The sequence below is a fragment of the Eubalaena glacialis genome, chromosome 7 (assembly GCF_028564815.1).
Source record: "Eubalaena glacialis isolate mEubGla1 chromosome 7, mEubGla1.1.hap2.+ XY, whole genome shotgun sequence".
Lineage (NCBI taxonomy): Eukaryota > Metazoa > Chordata > Mammalia > Artiodactyla > Balaenidae > Eubalaena > Eubalaena glacialis.
The window spans coordinates 37,063,856-37,077,893 of record NC_083722.1 but is presented as its reverse complement, the minus strand read 5'-3'; the positions used below and the strand labels follow the sequence as shown (position 1 = coordinate 37,077,893).

Sequence of the window (14,038 nt, the reverse complement as noted above, 5' to 3'; positions counted from 1 at the left end):
AGGTAAAGATTGCGTTTGTAAACATGGGAGTGTTAATTCATGAGTCCCAGCCAAGTTTCTTTAGGGGTTTTGATTTAACCAGTTTCTCTCTGCTCTTATAATTTTACTGAATGAATTATTTTATGTCCTTTAAAAAAATATTCTGCTAGTTAAGCTGTTATTGATGCTTGTGTTTTGTGTGGCTCACGATGTTGTGTGAACTCAGTGACCTTCACCATATATTGACCTGGGAGTTAGTGTTACCAGAGATTGGAACTAACTGGGCTGTTAATACGTACATCGTGCTCAGCTGGTTTAAAAATGTACACTAATCTCTTCCTATGCCCACCCCAGCCTATTGCATCCAAATTTCCAGAGTCAAGATTTGGGAATCTTTTTAAAAATGTACCCTTGAACTTTCTGGATTCCAGAAATGTTCCAGTAGTTTTATCTGGTGGTTGTTACACAATTATATATATGTTAAAATCCTTCAAGGTATATATACTTAAGATTTGTGCACTTCATTCTAGTATTTCATTCTCTTTATGTTAAACCTCAGTAAAAAAGGGTTTTTAAAAAATGTACATTACTCTCCTGATTCAGTCAAGTGGCTTGCGGTGGTCACTTATTGAACACTATTAAGGGCCCTTTGTCCATACAGTCATGACCCAAGAGTAGATGACAAAGTGAGTCTTGACCCTTGGGTGCATAAAACCTCATGGGAGAGAAAGTGAAGATACATAACATAAGGCTTTATAGTTTATGAAGTCTTTTTGTACAGATCTCATTAACACTGTGGCTTATGGGCAATTTTAACTATCCCCATTTTTTTGTTAAAGAAACTAAGGATCACTTACCCAGGATTACTCACTAAATAAAGAATAGTTGCAGGACTTAAGTACTTATGTTCCCAGAAATAAGAATGATTCATTTAACAACAAAAAAACAAAAGCCAAAAAAATCACACATGGAGGCAGAAGCTATAGCATTTTATGGAGCCACAGAGCCAGTGCCCAGAGGGTTTCGAGGATGTAGGGTCTGTATTAGGTTTTCTTGCAGCTCATTGTCTCTCCATGTTACTTATTTTTATGTCACCAGTGCCCATTTGGGCCTCCTCTGGAATTTTAGTATGTTAAGCTTTCTCTGGTGAATGTGACATTTGTAGAAAATTTTTCAATTGAAATGCCCTGTTCTTTTGGTCTTTCTAATTTTTAATTTATTCTTGCCTCATTTTCAAATCCTTGAGAAGTGTTTCCATGTGATGCTGGCCAGTGATGAATAATCCTTCCTCCTGATTACATTTAGCATTTATTACTCGTTCCATATTCTTTGGCAGTGGATCATTTTGCATCCAGCTCTTTTTCGCTATCATGTATTGTTCTGTGTTTAAGTAAACATTTTATCTTTCTAACAAGATTATAAGCCCCGGAGCATGAGACTAACCTGTGGTGGCACATAGTAGGTATTTGCTAAGTGCTCTTTGACATTAACAACACACTTACTTGGTTTTCCTCCCTTTTCCTATTTCTCCTCTGTGTCTTTTTACACCCACTAAGGTTTGCTGCTGTTACGGCCTTGGTATAGGAAAGAGTAGACTAATGATGAACTTCTTAGGTGGGATCTCCAGGTTCCAAAACCCATGGATCTTGGTGGCATAAACTCTAGGAACAGGTCTCTGAGCTCTTTCGTCTTTCCTTCCTTTCTGATGAGTAACTTCAGTGATATGAGGTCTTGTCATAGGTGACATAAAACTATGCTAAGTAATCATGTTCCCTTTGCTATAGTCACCTGGGGAGCTTTTTCAAAATATATTTGTAACATTTGCCTGTGTGTCCCATTTCTTGATGATCATCACTACTGCCCCTCCCAGGGCATGTCAAAAACCACAGGTCTCCATGTTTACACAGTAACTTCCTATTTCAGTAGGTAGGGCATAGTTGATTGGATGTGTTGGAGTATATATCAATATCAGCTTAAGAATTTGTTGGTGGTCCTGATTCTGTAGAATGAAATTACTGCTTTTCAAGCCTTCACCCACTGACTGACTATATCTTTTGCATATTCTTGAATTACACCTATCCATCAGATCCCTGGGCCCACAAAGATTGCATGAAGGCTCTCTTTGTATCATATTTTTATAATTAAACTAGATATTCTTCCTTAGTCAGCAGTGCTGTCTTTAAATATTACAGTGATCCTTATTTCTTCTGACAAGCTGTTTGTTCTTTAGGGAGTCCCCCCCACTTTAAATAAGGCCAGTTTTGCAGTAAATTCAAAGGTAGGGTGACCACTGAGATAAGCCTGAGAAGGAGTACTCCTGCTTATTTCTCTGGGGAAAAACTCATTTCCCCAAACTTACGGGTAATTTACTCTTACCCAGATCAGAATTCTGATTAAAATTTTTTTCTTTAATGTCTTAACATTACGTGAGACTCGATTATTTTTTATGAAAAGCATGTTATAATGTAGAAAGAATATGGACCTGTAGACTAAATGACTGAACTAAGAATTAACCTACCACTACCATTACCACCTTCATCTTTCCTAATACCCCTCCTCATGCATATTTACAGGTTGATCCCTTCCTTTTTAGATTTCTCTTTATCCAGTATAGGAGCTCTGGGTATGTGGAGGATATGTCCTAACTGATGTGCCTGTCTTTCTGTTTCCAGGTGGGCCATGCACAGATACAGCTCATGTCTCGTTAATCACACCAACCAAAAGATCCTGTGGTACGGGTACGTACATCATTCTTATCTGATTCATTCTTACCTGAATTATTCACAGGCATTAGCTACTGGTTTTAATGCGGTGTCCTTGCCAGAGTACGCTGTGATTTCTTCCATGATTTGTGAAGTGATGTATCATGTGCTTAGTATGGGGAGTGGAGTGTGAGCAGAGGTCGGAGTGATGCTCTTGGAGGTCAGATTCACGGAGTTAATGCTGGCAGCTAGAACCAAGAGGGTGGACCTCAAAATTTACCTACTTCCCAGTGTCTGAAAAATGTTATTAAGACCTAAACCATACAGAAAATGCAAATCATTGCCCGGTTTCTAGCATGTGGCTAATTTGTATAAGTCGTGGACCTACTAAAAAAAACATTATTTAAATAATGATGGCTGGAGGGTAAAAGAAGTTGTAGTACAGATAATCAGGTTAACTGACTAGTATAGTGTCCTAATAGTTTTAGAAAATTATTTCCTTTCATTTGTGCTAAAGCCATGGGGTGTGCTGAAATCATTCTTTTCAGATACATGGAGTCCCCAAAAAACCTTTGTGCATCTGTGACATTTGTATTAAGCATGAAGCCATGAATCTTGTAGCTCTCTAAAGAGCACTCAGAATGCCCATTGCTCCCTTACCCTGTACCTTAATTTATTTTCGACAATATTTGCCTTTTTAAGTTAATGCTGCCTGCTATTTAGAGTATCTTAAGGATTGTATTTGAAAGAGTCAAAATAATTATTTTGTTTTTCTAAAGGTCGCAAAGTATTTTTCGTAACTTAAAAAGTCCTTTTAACTCCCCAGCAGAAATAGCACAGACTACCTCTGTGTACAGACTTACACTGAAACCTCAACCCCTTTAAATGCTCATAGTTTTGATGTTAACCTCAAACAGGCCTGTCCATGCACAGTTTCAGAGTAACATCCAGGCAATGAACTCTGAGGAACTTTAATTTTACTCTTTTGTTCCAAATGACCGGTTTTGAGGCAGGGCTGTGTGAGATAGTCCTGACATGCTCCCATCCCTCCTGTGCTCAGTACCCAGGCTCCACTGGGTAGTTCCTGATTGAGACAGAAGGGAACTGTGCCCTGGGGTGAGACAGACCGTCCTGCTTAGTCAGAGGGAAGTCCGAGAGCCATCTTCCTACCCACTCCAGCCAGAAGCCTAAAAAAAACACTCGAGCCCTTTGATTACAGGTCCAGCGCTTCACACACACACAGGTTACTTTGGTCTTTCTTTTTTCCTTCCAGTTTTGGCCCTCAGGACAAGGTTTATGGTTAGCACTACCGACATGTTCAGGTATCATCAAGGCGTGAGCCTCGAGCGCATTGGGTCATCCTGAGAGATTTAGGAAAGAGACTTGTGTGCTCAGCTTAGACACTGAAACTAGTAGGAACCCCTCCTGAATATCATGTACTTGTGTCCTTCATCTTCTAGGCAGATCTGTTTCATCCTTTCTGTTCCCATACTATCTTGTGTATCTAAAAATACTAATACCATTTATTGCATGCTTACTACATTACCAGGCACCATTCAGTATACTTTACATACATGCATATTTAATCTTCAGAACAATTCTGCAAGATAGTTATTCCTCTTTTACAGTTAACCAAGACAGGCACTCAGAAATTTAAATATATTTCCTGGGGTAATATTACTAGTAAGTAGTAGAGTCAAGACTTGAACACAGATCCTTCAGATCCTAAAGCCTGCTTTTCACTACATCATATTACTGCTTATCATATTTTATTGTAATTATTTATGCTCCTAACCAGACAGTACAAAGCATATCATTGAATGAAATGTGGAGAAAGAGAAACACAGATTTGGAATTATAGCAGGTAGTGACATAGTTTTTGAAACAGAACTCTAGAAGCAGATCTTGTTTCAGATCCTAGCCTAGCCCCTTACAAAATGTGATTTTAAGTAAATATCTCAAAATTTGTTCTTCATCTGTAAAATGAGGTGATAAATCTCATAGCTTGATATAAGAAAAGAAATGATACACATGAAGCTTGCATAATAGATCTTCAGTAATGGTAGCTGCTATTATATTGTCTTACCATTAAAGATTATGTGTATACAGTGGCCAATCATTAGATAGTGTTGGTAACACATCAATTGGTATTTTAGGCAGAAAGGAGTTAGATTAGAAGTACCAGAATGCATTGCCATGCCTAGTTTCATTAATTGGCTTTATGTTGATCACATTCTTTGTTGCATGTCAGTATTATAGTAGGAACTGAAGGTAATGTTTTAAAGTCTCCTTACATGAAATGATAAGTGGGACATTGAGCTCTCAGTCACACATTTCCAGGCCTTCTTTTAGGTGAATACATCCCTCTTAACTAGAAAAAGTTTGAGAGTTTCTGGCTTGGAAGGAAATTAATGCAATGTGCAGGTCATATCCTAGAAAGCCTGAAGGAAAGTTGAGATTTCTCACTGTGGACATTAAAGGTCATCAGGTTCAGCTTGCTGTACTTCTTCTCAAGTAGCCGGTCACTGGCCCCCTCAGGCTCCCCCAGTTAGCCTGAAATAATGACCCTGACTCTAGAGGACAGAGCTTCCTGATTTTCAGAGGTAAATTAAATGATTTGATTTGAGAACCACAAGCTGACTGTCTTTGTCTCCATCTTTCTCTCTGTCCTAAAATCAGCAGGTTGCCCATGGTGGGGATTCTGAACATTTTTCTTATGAATCAACACTTTTTTTAGTGTTACATTGCTGGAGTGTTCCTGTATTCTTGGTGTCTAGATTCTTCAAGAATAGGACTCATGCCTCTAACACATGCTCTGGTGCTTCTACCTCAAGGGACACAGTGACAATAGTGCTCCTAGAGATCTTCCAGAGCACAGGGCTTCAGGCACAGCTGATAGTAAATAATTACTTTAACACACCATTGTAAAGCAATTATACTCCAATAAAGATGTTAAAAAAAAAAAATTACAGTGGTGTCATTTTTTAGGAGCCATAGAGTAAAGCCCTCTGAATTAGATCTTACTGACCCCCTCCCAGCCAATCTATCCATATAAGTTTGGACCTAAAGCAGCCTCCAGCTTAATAATGATGTGTGCTAGAAAAAGGATACTTAGGCTAGAACAAAGTTCTTTAAGTCACTGGTCTCTGAAGAAGGGCGTACAATGTACAGTCTGTGAGGTATGGAGAGAAAATCACAAAAGCTCTTTATCTCAGCCCTTTAAAATTTCTGTTTCGCAGATTAATTTCATAGTTATGTATTAGCCCATATGTATAGTTTAAAATCAGCAAATACACATACAAATATATACATATTAAAGGTACACGGCCAAGTGTCTTAGATGGGAGTGTGCACTTAAAAAAAGTTAGGGACCTCTTCAGTACACAGGTCATTTTCTTTTTAGTACTTTGCAAATTAGATCTAAAGGTTAGAATTAGATCCATTATTAATAAGTCAAGGAACGAATGTAGCCTGAGTGGTTGATAAGTGTCTCTATTTGTATCTCAGGTGACTACTGTTTGATCAGAGGGTATTGTAATTTAGAGAGGTGGACAGCAGTGCAGAGTGGTGGGTCTGTAGCCATCAAAAGTGAGAGAGGGGAGGGGACCCTTTAAGAAATTGTTCTGTGGTAGCTGTGAGTCTTAAGAAGCAGATTGCAAAAGGCAGCAGTAATGGCAAATTAAAGATCAGTTCGTGTTTGTGAGCTTGGTGGGAAAGGCTTTTCTTTAGATGCTGGCTTTTAGTCACATAGCATTAACAGTTAAACTCGGTGATCTTTAGATGGAAAAAAATAATGGCACCTTGATCATTTTTGGTATTTAAGAGAGAAAAATTAAGTGCAGGTGTGTGTGGCTTTGTAGCGCTCTGGGATATCTACAGTCAGCAAAGACTGCCAAGTCCCAGGTTGCTTTTGGTTAGAATGTGAGAGTTAAAGTATATCACACCTTCAGATTACTAGAGAACGCTTACATTTCTTCAAAGAGCTCAGAATGTTTTGCACACGTTCCCTTGTTAATTCTCACAACATTCCTGCCAAGAACATGTATATTGTGAAGGAAAGAGTTCGCTTTCCTTGGCAACAAACTACCAGAAGATTCCCTTTTGTCCTTCATCTTTTCTAACTATCAAGTTATACCTTAAACAAAACTTGTAATCTGAGCTTCAGTCATCTCCTTTAGTCAACTTTTTTGGGAATGTATTTGGATACTTAGGTGAATACCTTCATGAGGTCATATTTTTATGTTTAAAGTGTCTTGTGGGGAAGAGGTTTGTTGCCTTTTCTTAGGATTTCTTATTTAAAGACATGTTATGTAATCTTTTTTTTTGGTAAGACTTAATTTGTAGAGTTACAGCAAAAGAAATGTTATTTTGTATTTTATTTGTTGGCGTTTGCCATTGATGAACCTTAAAATTTAAGCTATAATAGGCAGATAGAACCATGCCTTCCTTGTCTTAAATTTCTTTGGAGAATTTAGTCTCCCTCCAGTAGAATCCTTAACAGTGACCAACCCAAGAACCCTACTCTTTCCAGGTGGGGCATTAACCAGTTCTTAGCTCTAGGCCCTAGGTTGAGTTTATCAAGGTTGACTTTTTAGCACATGAAAAAAAGGAATTTGCTCCTTCCCTAGTTCACCACTCTTATATGGCTTTTTTGTTTGTTTTTTCATTTTATAGTCCTTTCATTTCTGAAGTTAAAATAAGAAAAAAGTTACAGACAAGTTTACAGACTAGGTGGTCCTGTCAACAGACTTCTGCTCCACTATATCTTATATTCACTTTTACTCTTCTTCCAGCAAGTATGTTGAGTAAATAATATTCTCTCTGATAGACTTGAAAAATGATGGTTTTAAAATGCTGTGTGTATGTTAAAAATGTGATTATAATTAGTAGAATAGCAAGTAAAATAACCATTTGTGGGGCCATAAGGGAGCTGTAGTATTGCCTAAGATGAAAGCAGATGGGACTAGAAACTGTCCCATTAAACATCAAGGCAGGTTTTCCCAGAAAGTATCATCTTTCCACTCTATAAGAAGCATGCTAATTCATTTTAACTGTATATCCCTTGCCTGATCTCTCCTCCCCTCCCCTCTCCTCTTTCTTCTTTTCTTTCCTAAAGCACATGTTTATCCTTTTGGGTCACCTATTTCAGTGTGATGAACAGTGACATGAACTAGATAGCCTGGTATTGTTCATTGTTTCCTTTTTTTCCCCAAAAACCTTTTCTTGACTCACTTCTCTCAGGCAGCCTGCTCATGATATTATTGTCTGTTCTTACAAAGACAAGAGTAGAAACTCCTTTTCACCTGGGAGTTCAGAGAAGATTGATGTGCTAAACACTTTCCACATCAGTGTTCAGATGCCAGTTAAAGGGAAATGTCTCATTGTCATTATGTTACCAAGAGGTTTACATAAGATCTTTTAAATTGATCCAGAAGCTAAAGGGTGGTAGTGTTAAATCAGAGGTGGCCCTATAAATCTTAGAAATACCTACAGTTGTGTGTTTTATCTCCTGGTAGATTCAATATTCATGGAAACAGTGCATTTAATCCCAGAGAGTTGAGTCGGTGACTACAGACTGTATTGGTCAATATCATACACTGTAGGTAACTCTTCTCAGAAGGACTCTGTGAAGCTTTAAAGGAAGGAAGGTGGCTTTGGGTGTGAGTTCAACTATGTAATTCAGTTCTTTCTTCATTCTTTTTTTTCTTGGTCCTTCAGGTATAGCTTTTCTCTCAGGTCTGCAATATCAGCATTTGAGATAGAGAAAATTAGAAATTTGACCTACTTATGTAATATGCAAGTTTCCATCAGGAGAATATTAGGGAAGATACAAACCTTTCATTTTTTTATTAGCATTTTTAAAAACATCTTTATTGGAGTATAATTGCATTACAATGGTGTGTTAGTTTCTGCTTTATAACACAGTGAATCAGCTATACATATACACATATCTCCATATCTCCTCCCTCTTGCGTCTCCCTCCCACCCTCCCTATCCCACCCCTCTAGGTGGTCATTTTTATTAGTATTTAATGTAACCATTGAAGAAAGATCAACATACTAAAACTGTCATGGCAAGGGAAAAAGTATTTAAAAAAATGTTTTACCTTGTGCACTCCTCATCTTGAGTCCTGGGGTGGGGGACGAAATGAATACCAAATATTAGGCAAGACTGCAAAAATTTCTCTAATCTAGAAGGTGTCATCTTGCTATGTTTAACATAGGAAAAAAGCCACAGGTTATCATGGTATGCCACAGTGATTGTTTACTGACAGTGGTTTTTGGCCATTGAGTGGATGACTGGGAAGGGAGATAATCTGCTAAATGCTTTTTCTTGTGGGGTTTTTTTGTTTTTTTTGTTTTGTTTTTTTGGTAAAAAGTTTAATCTGCTTGATTTGTTGCATATGTTAAAGAATAGAATGAGGTAACAAGGCTCATTATAATAAGATGATTTGATACTCAATGTGTAAATAATAGCAGGTATGTTTAAAAGCACCTCACACGATGTATAGATTTCAGAAAAGCTTAAGAAAGCTTGCTGTTTTTCATTTGTACCCCTAAATGAGAGTTAGGCCCCATTGCCACCAATTGCTGTGTTTGTGTTACAGGCCAGCTAGACTTGTATGTGTAAGTTTGCTGAGCTTGACTTGTTTCAGAGGCCTTGGTTGGGTTTTACTTGTGAGAAGCAGTGGCTCCCCCTCTGAGAAAAGGCTGATACAAGTGAATATCAAGCCAGGGTGCCAGTCTTGTCAAGAGGAATTTTTGCACTTGAAGGATAAAAATGCACTCCAGTATAAAGAGGAAAAGGCAGTGTGATGAGCTTTGTTGCTATTTTGTGTGTGTGTGTGTGTGTGTGTGTGTGTGTGTCCGTCTGTCCGTCCTAGGCTTTGGTGTTGAGCTGCTTGTCCACATGCTTTGTGCAAATTCAGGTTGCTTGGATCCTTGAATGCAGTTACAACTGTTTTTTTGCCTTTATGGTCATTTATTTTATCACAGCTTGCACTCTTACCAAGGAGAAAAGCCCAGAATTTCCATTAATTAGTTGTTCTATTGCTCCACTGGGGCAAAATGCCTGAGCCAACATTATTTTAAAAGGATATCAAGGGAATTTAATACCCCTCTCCTCCTTTGAAACTTTTGGACTTTTTGGGGGGTGGATCTGGGGGGTGCCTTTCAGGTTCTGCTCCATAGCACTTGTGTGCCTGCTGGAGGGCAGCGTGTTAGAAATGTGGCTTTCCTGAAGCAGTCTTACCAGGAGCGGGATAGAACAACCACAGGGCTGCATTATAAATCATCCGAGCCTCACAATGATACTGCCCATTAAGGAGACTTTTTTTTTTCCTACCCTCCTCAGTTCCTGGCTGTACTAATAGAACAGCACATCAAGCAAGGCTGTAAATAAAAGTTATTACCTAATAGGTGTGTGCTGAAGTGGAACGGACGGAGCTGAGGCATGGAGCCCTTATTACTGCTCATCAGCAATTATAAACAGGATAAAGTGTCTGGGACTTGCGCTGATGCAGCGAGGGCTAATAGAGGCTGGGAATGACACTAGGCTGTGATAGGATGATGTATGCTGATGGGTTTTTACTGCCTCATCGTGCTGCTTGCTTCCAAGACAAGTTGTGTTATCCATTTTCCTGCTTGCTCATCTATCTGCAGAAGCAGTCCCATTGCCTCTCCTGCCAGCAGGTGGGCTGGCATTTATTCCTCATACCTGTGTCTGCTTCTAAGGCACCCCCATTGAGAAGAGTTTCAGAAATATTTCATAATCATGGCCAATTAAAGCCGTGATCTTACTGTATTGCCTGCTGTTGTGGTTATAGATCACACCTTCAGAAGTGGTTGCTTACATGGAGTATAGGACAAGAGGAGACACTGTAGTTAGTCAGCCAGTCTAGTACTTTATTAAAAGACTACTGTGACAAAGTCCTGTAGTAGATTCTGTAGGAACATGCGAAAGAAGTGATAAACATGCATCTTGCCCCTGGGAGCTTATACCATAAAGAGACAGAATAAGTACAGAAGCATAAATACAACTAATTCCAGCTTTAGAGAGCAAGAAATGTAACTAATGTTTATTTTTAAAAGTGAGGACAGGGAGGATAAATTATGCTAATTATTAAGAGCAAATATACAAATGTGGGGTTTTTTTTTTTTTCTTTTAAAGAATTATCTTCTTGGTGAAATGCTTAGAATTTAGTGCCTTAGTATGAGGGTTAGGCTTAGATTTAGAGTTAGAGTTAGAGTTAGGGTTAGGGTTAGACTAACCTAAAGTGATAAAGGGCTACTGGAATGTGGAGGGAAAGTCCAGCAGTGGGGATTGTGTTTTCCAGTGAACAGAAAACTGCAAATAAAAACCTGGCAGTGCTTTTGAGTAGCAGATAAGCACCTAATACTTGGGAAAATTGAGATACAACTCTGTTCAACTTTGATCACTGAACTTCACTAAATCACAGTGATTAGACCTTTGCGATAGGAGAAATCTTTGCAGAGCCACAGAGGAATGCTTTTAAAAGGGTTTACCAGTTTGATCCCAGGAGTTTATGAGCATTCTGGATTTGTTGTTTGTCACTTGTGTCTTTAAGTGAATACACCTCTTTATGCAGTACCTTCAAAACTAATCTACCAGGAGACCTCCTGCTGTTAGAGAAATTGTAGTTTTTCTATGGAGTTCTTTGATGCCTTAAGTTATTTTAAAGAAGCCTGATAGATTATAATCTCAATATTAGAAACCAGATAAACCAAGAATTAATGTGATAGGAGAGTCCTTCATTGTGTAAAATGTCTGGCCACTGGGTTATATGGATAGGTTTTTTTCCTTTTGCAAATTAATATTTGACTTACCAAAGAACCAGTTCATTCAGAGTGCCCTGTGGGTAGTGGCCAGTGGAATGGAGGAATAAAGATAACTGAGAAAAATGTTTTAAAATAATAATAACAGGATTTGATGACTGATTAGAGTTGGCTGAAGAAAGCATGCAAAGTTTATAAACTTGGGGAACTGAGGGAAGAAAGATGTGACTGATGGCAGGGAGGGAATGGGCAGAAAAACTCATTGAATGTATTTTCAGTTTTTGATGAGCTAGATTGTAGATTGTAGATTGTTGTAGATTGTCCTGTAGAAAGTTAAAAATATAGACCTAGTTTGGAAATCATCGATCTTGAAGCAGTGATGAAAGGTGTGCAAGTGGGTAAGGGAACAAATACAGAAGAAAAAGGGGCTAAGGGTTGTACTTAGGGGGCTGGGAAAGAGAAGAGGAGCCAGTCAGTTAAGGAAGCTAAAGAAGGGAGAAAACTTCATACAGCATCATGAAAGATGCATGAGAAGAGGGGCCAGGAAATATGAGGACTAAGGAAAGCTGTTGCCTATGGGTAGCAGAAGATCATTGGAAAACCTGAAAGTTAGTGTCATATGGTGGGAAACCAAAGCCTGATGGGAAGTCATTAAAGAGGCATTTGATAACAAGGAAATAAAGGCAGCAGACAAGTCATTCAGTTAAGGAGTTAGTTGGGCCATTAAAAACCAATAAATAGTGGTGGTTGGAGGGAGAATCAGGATCAGGCATTTCTTGATGCAGAGGTGGTTAAGATAGGGAAATATTTTACCCTTGTTAAGATACAAAGGGAAAGTACAAAAAGAAGGGAAAGAAGTGGAAAATATTAGAGGAGGAATAGAAAAGGTGCACAAGCAAGATTCTTTAGAGGCAGAAACCCAGAAGCATTAGTTCCCTCCTAGAGTATAAGCGAAGAGATACAGATATAGATAAATAGGTTTTCTCTTTTAATATATAGACAGCTGAGACAAGATGCACTATGGAGTTCATCCTTGAAGGTCATCATTTTCTGAATAAATAGGTCATACAGCTATCAGTAGCAGTAGAGAACTGAGAGAACTACTATGGACTGAGGGGGGAAAATAGGATTTCTAAATAGTAGCTAATCCAAACTGTCATTAAATAGTTTAAATTTATAGTGGGCCAAAGTGAGACTTTCTCTGGCTACTATATTAACCCAGAAGAAAAGCACGAAGGGAGAATAAGTGGTACTCATTTCTTTTTTTAATTATATGTTTTCATTTTTACAAAAGTAACACATGATAGCACATCATAACCCAGAATAGTTTATAAGAGAAAGATAGCGTAGAGATGGTCCCACCCCAGAAAACTGAACAGCATCTCTCTCTTGACAGTTTCTGTTTTAGTAGTTTCACTCTTTATGTTACCTTTTTACTAACTGTGGAAGAAAGAAAAAATGCTTATATTCGTGATTTTTGAGATGTCAACTGGTTTGAAACACAAAGATTTAGCTCACACAGTTCCTTATCCCAGCATTTGAAATTTATGTTATTTGTTTTCATCCTTTTCTTTCTTTTTTTTTTTTTAATAGGTACACTTAATAGGTTTCTTTTTTTAAAAAATAAATTTATTTATTTACTTATTTATTGGCTGTGTTGGGTCTTCGTTTCTGTGCGAGGGCTTTCTCCAGTCGCGGCAGGCGGGGGCCACTCTTCATCGCGGTGCGCGGGCCTCTCACTATCGCGGCCTCTCTTGTTGCGGAGCACAGGCTCCAGACGCGCAGGCTCAGCAGTTGTGGCTCACGGACCCAGTTGCTCCGCGGCATATGGGATCTTCCCAGACCAGGGCTCGAACCCGTGTCTCCTGCATTAGCAGGCAGATTCTCAACCACTGCGCCACCAGGGAAGCCCCTTTTCTTTCTTAATCCATCAATTTTCAGCACCATCTCTTAATGAGGATATTAGTACCTGTGATAAGAGGTACTACCTTATCATACCTCCTGTCAGCTACACTTATACTTTTTATATTGTCACAGTTGTTAACTATTTATTTTTGGCCTATAGCCACAAGCAAATCTTCCTTATTATGTCCATAGGTTGTTTTTTTAAAATTGAAAGCCAATAAATGACATTTATATTATTATGACTCTGTAAATGTTGTTCCCTGCCAGGAGGCCAAGTTATATGCTAGGAATAGATTGCTTTTTCTGTGGGTCTAATGTCACAGTGCCTGGGCCTGTAAGGAGAATGTTCTTACATCAAAGCCAAATCAGGTGGTGGTGTTGTTGTATTCCATCAGTTGCTCAAAAATCATGCCACATTTTAGTTTGCTTTATATTTGGATCGTAATTTTTTTAATACAGTTTTTTTTTCTTGGAACTTGTACTTGCCTTTCTTTTTTTCTAACCTGTATTTATACCTTTCACTCAAGACCTCCCTCCTGGAGCCCACCATCTTTCTGCCTCAATCTAGACTAGATGTTTTATAAGCCTATTTTGTCACCTCAGAGTTTCCCTTTACTGTTCTCTCTTTTATTCCCTCATTTTTTGAAATACAACCCC

The 14,038-nt window shown here is 38.5% G+C and overlaps 1 protein-coding gene across 1 annotated transcript in view; it reads left to right on the top strand.

Moving 5' to 3' along the window:
• The window catches only part of ZFAND3 (zinc finger AN1-type containing 3), a 332,576-nt gene that overhangs the window by 267,388 nt on the left and 51,150 nt on the right, over positions 1 to 14,038 (top strand). The window contains exon 4 of the mRNA XM_061196281.1: positions 2,652 to 2,717. Coding sequence (XP_061052264.1) covers positions 2,652 to 2,717 — 66 coding nt within the window. The remainder of the gene's footprint in view (positions 1 to 2,651; positions 2,718 to 14,038) is intronic.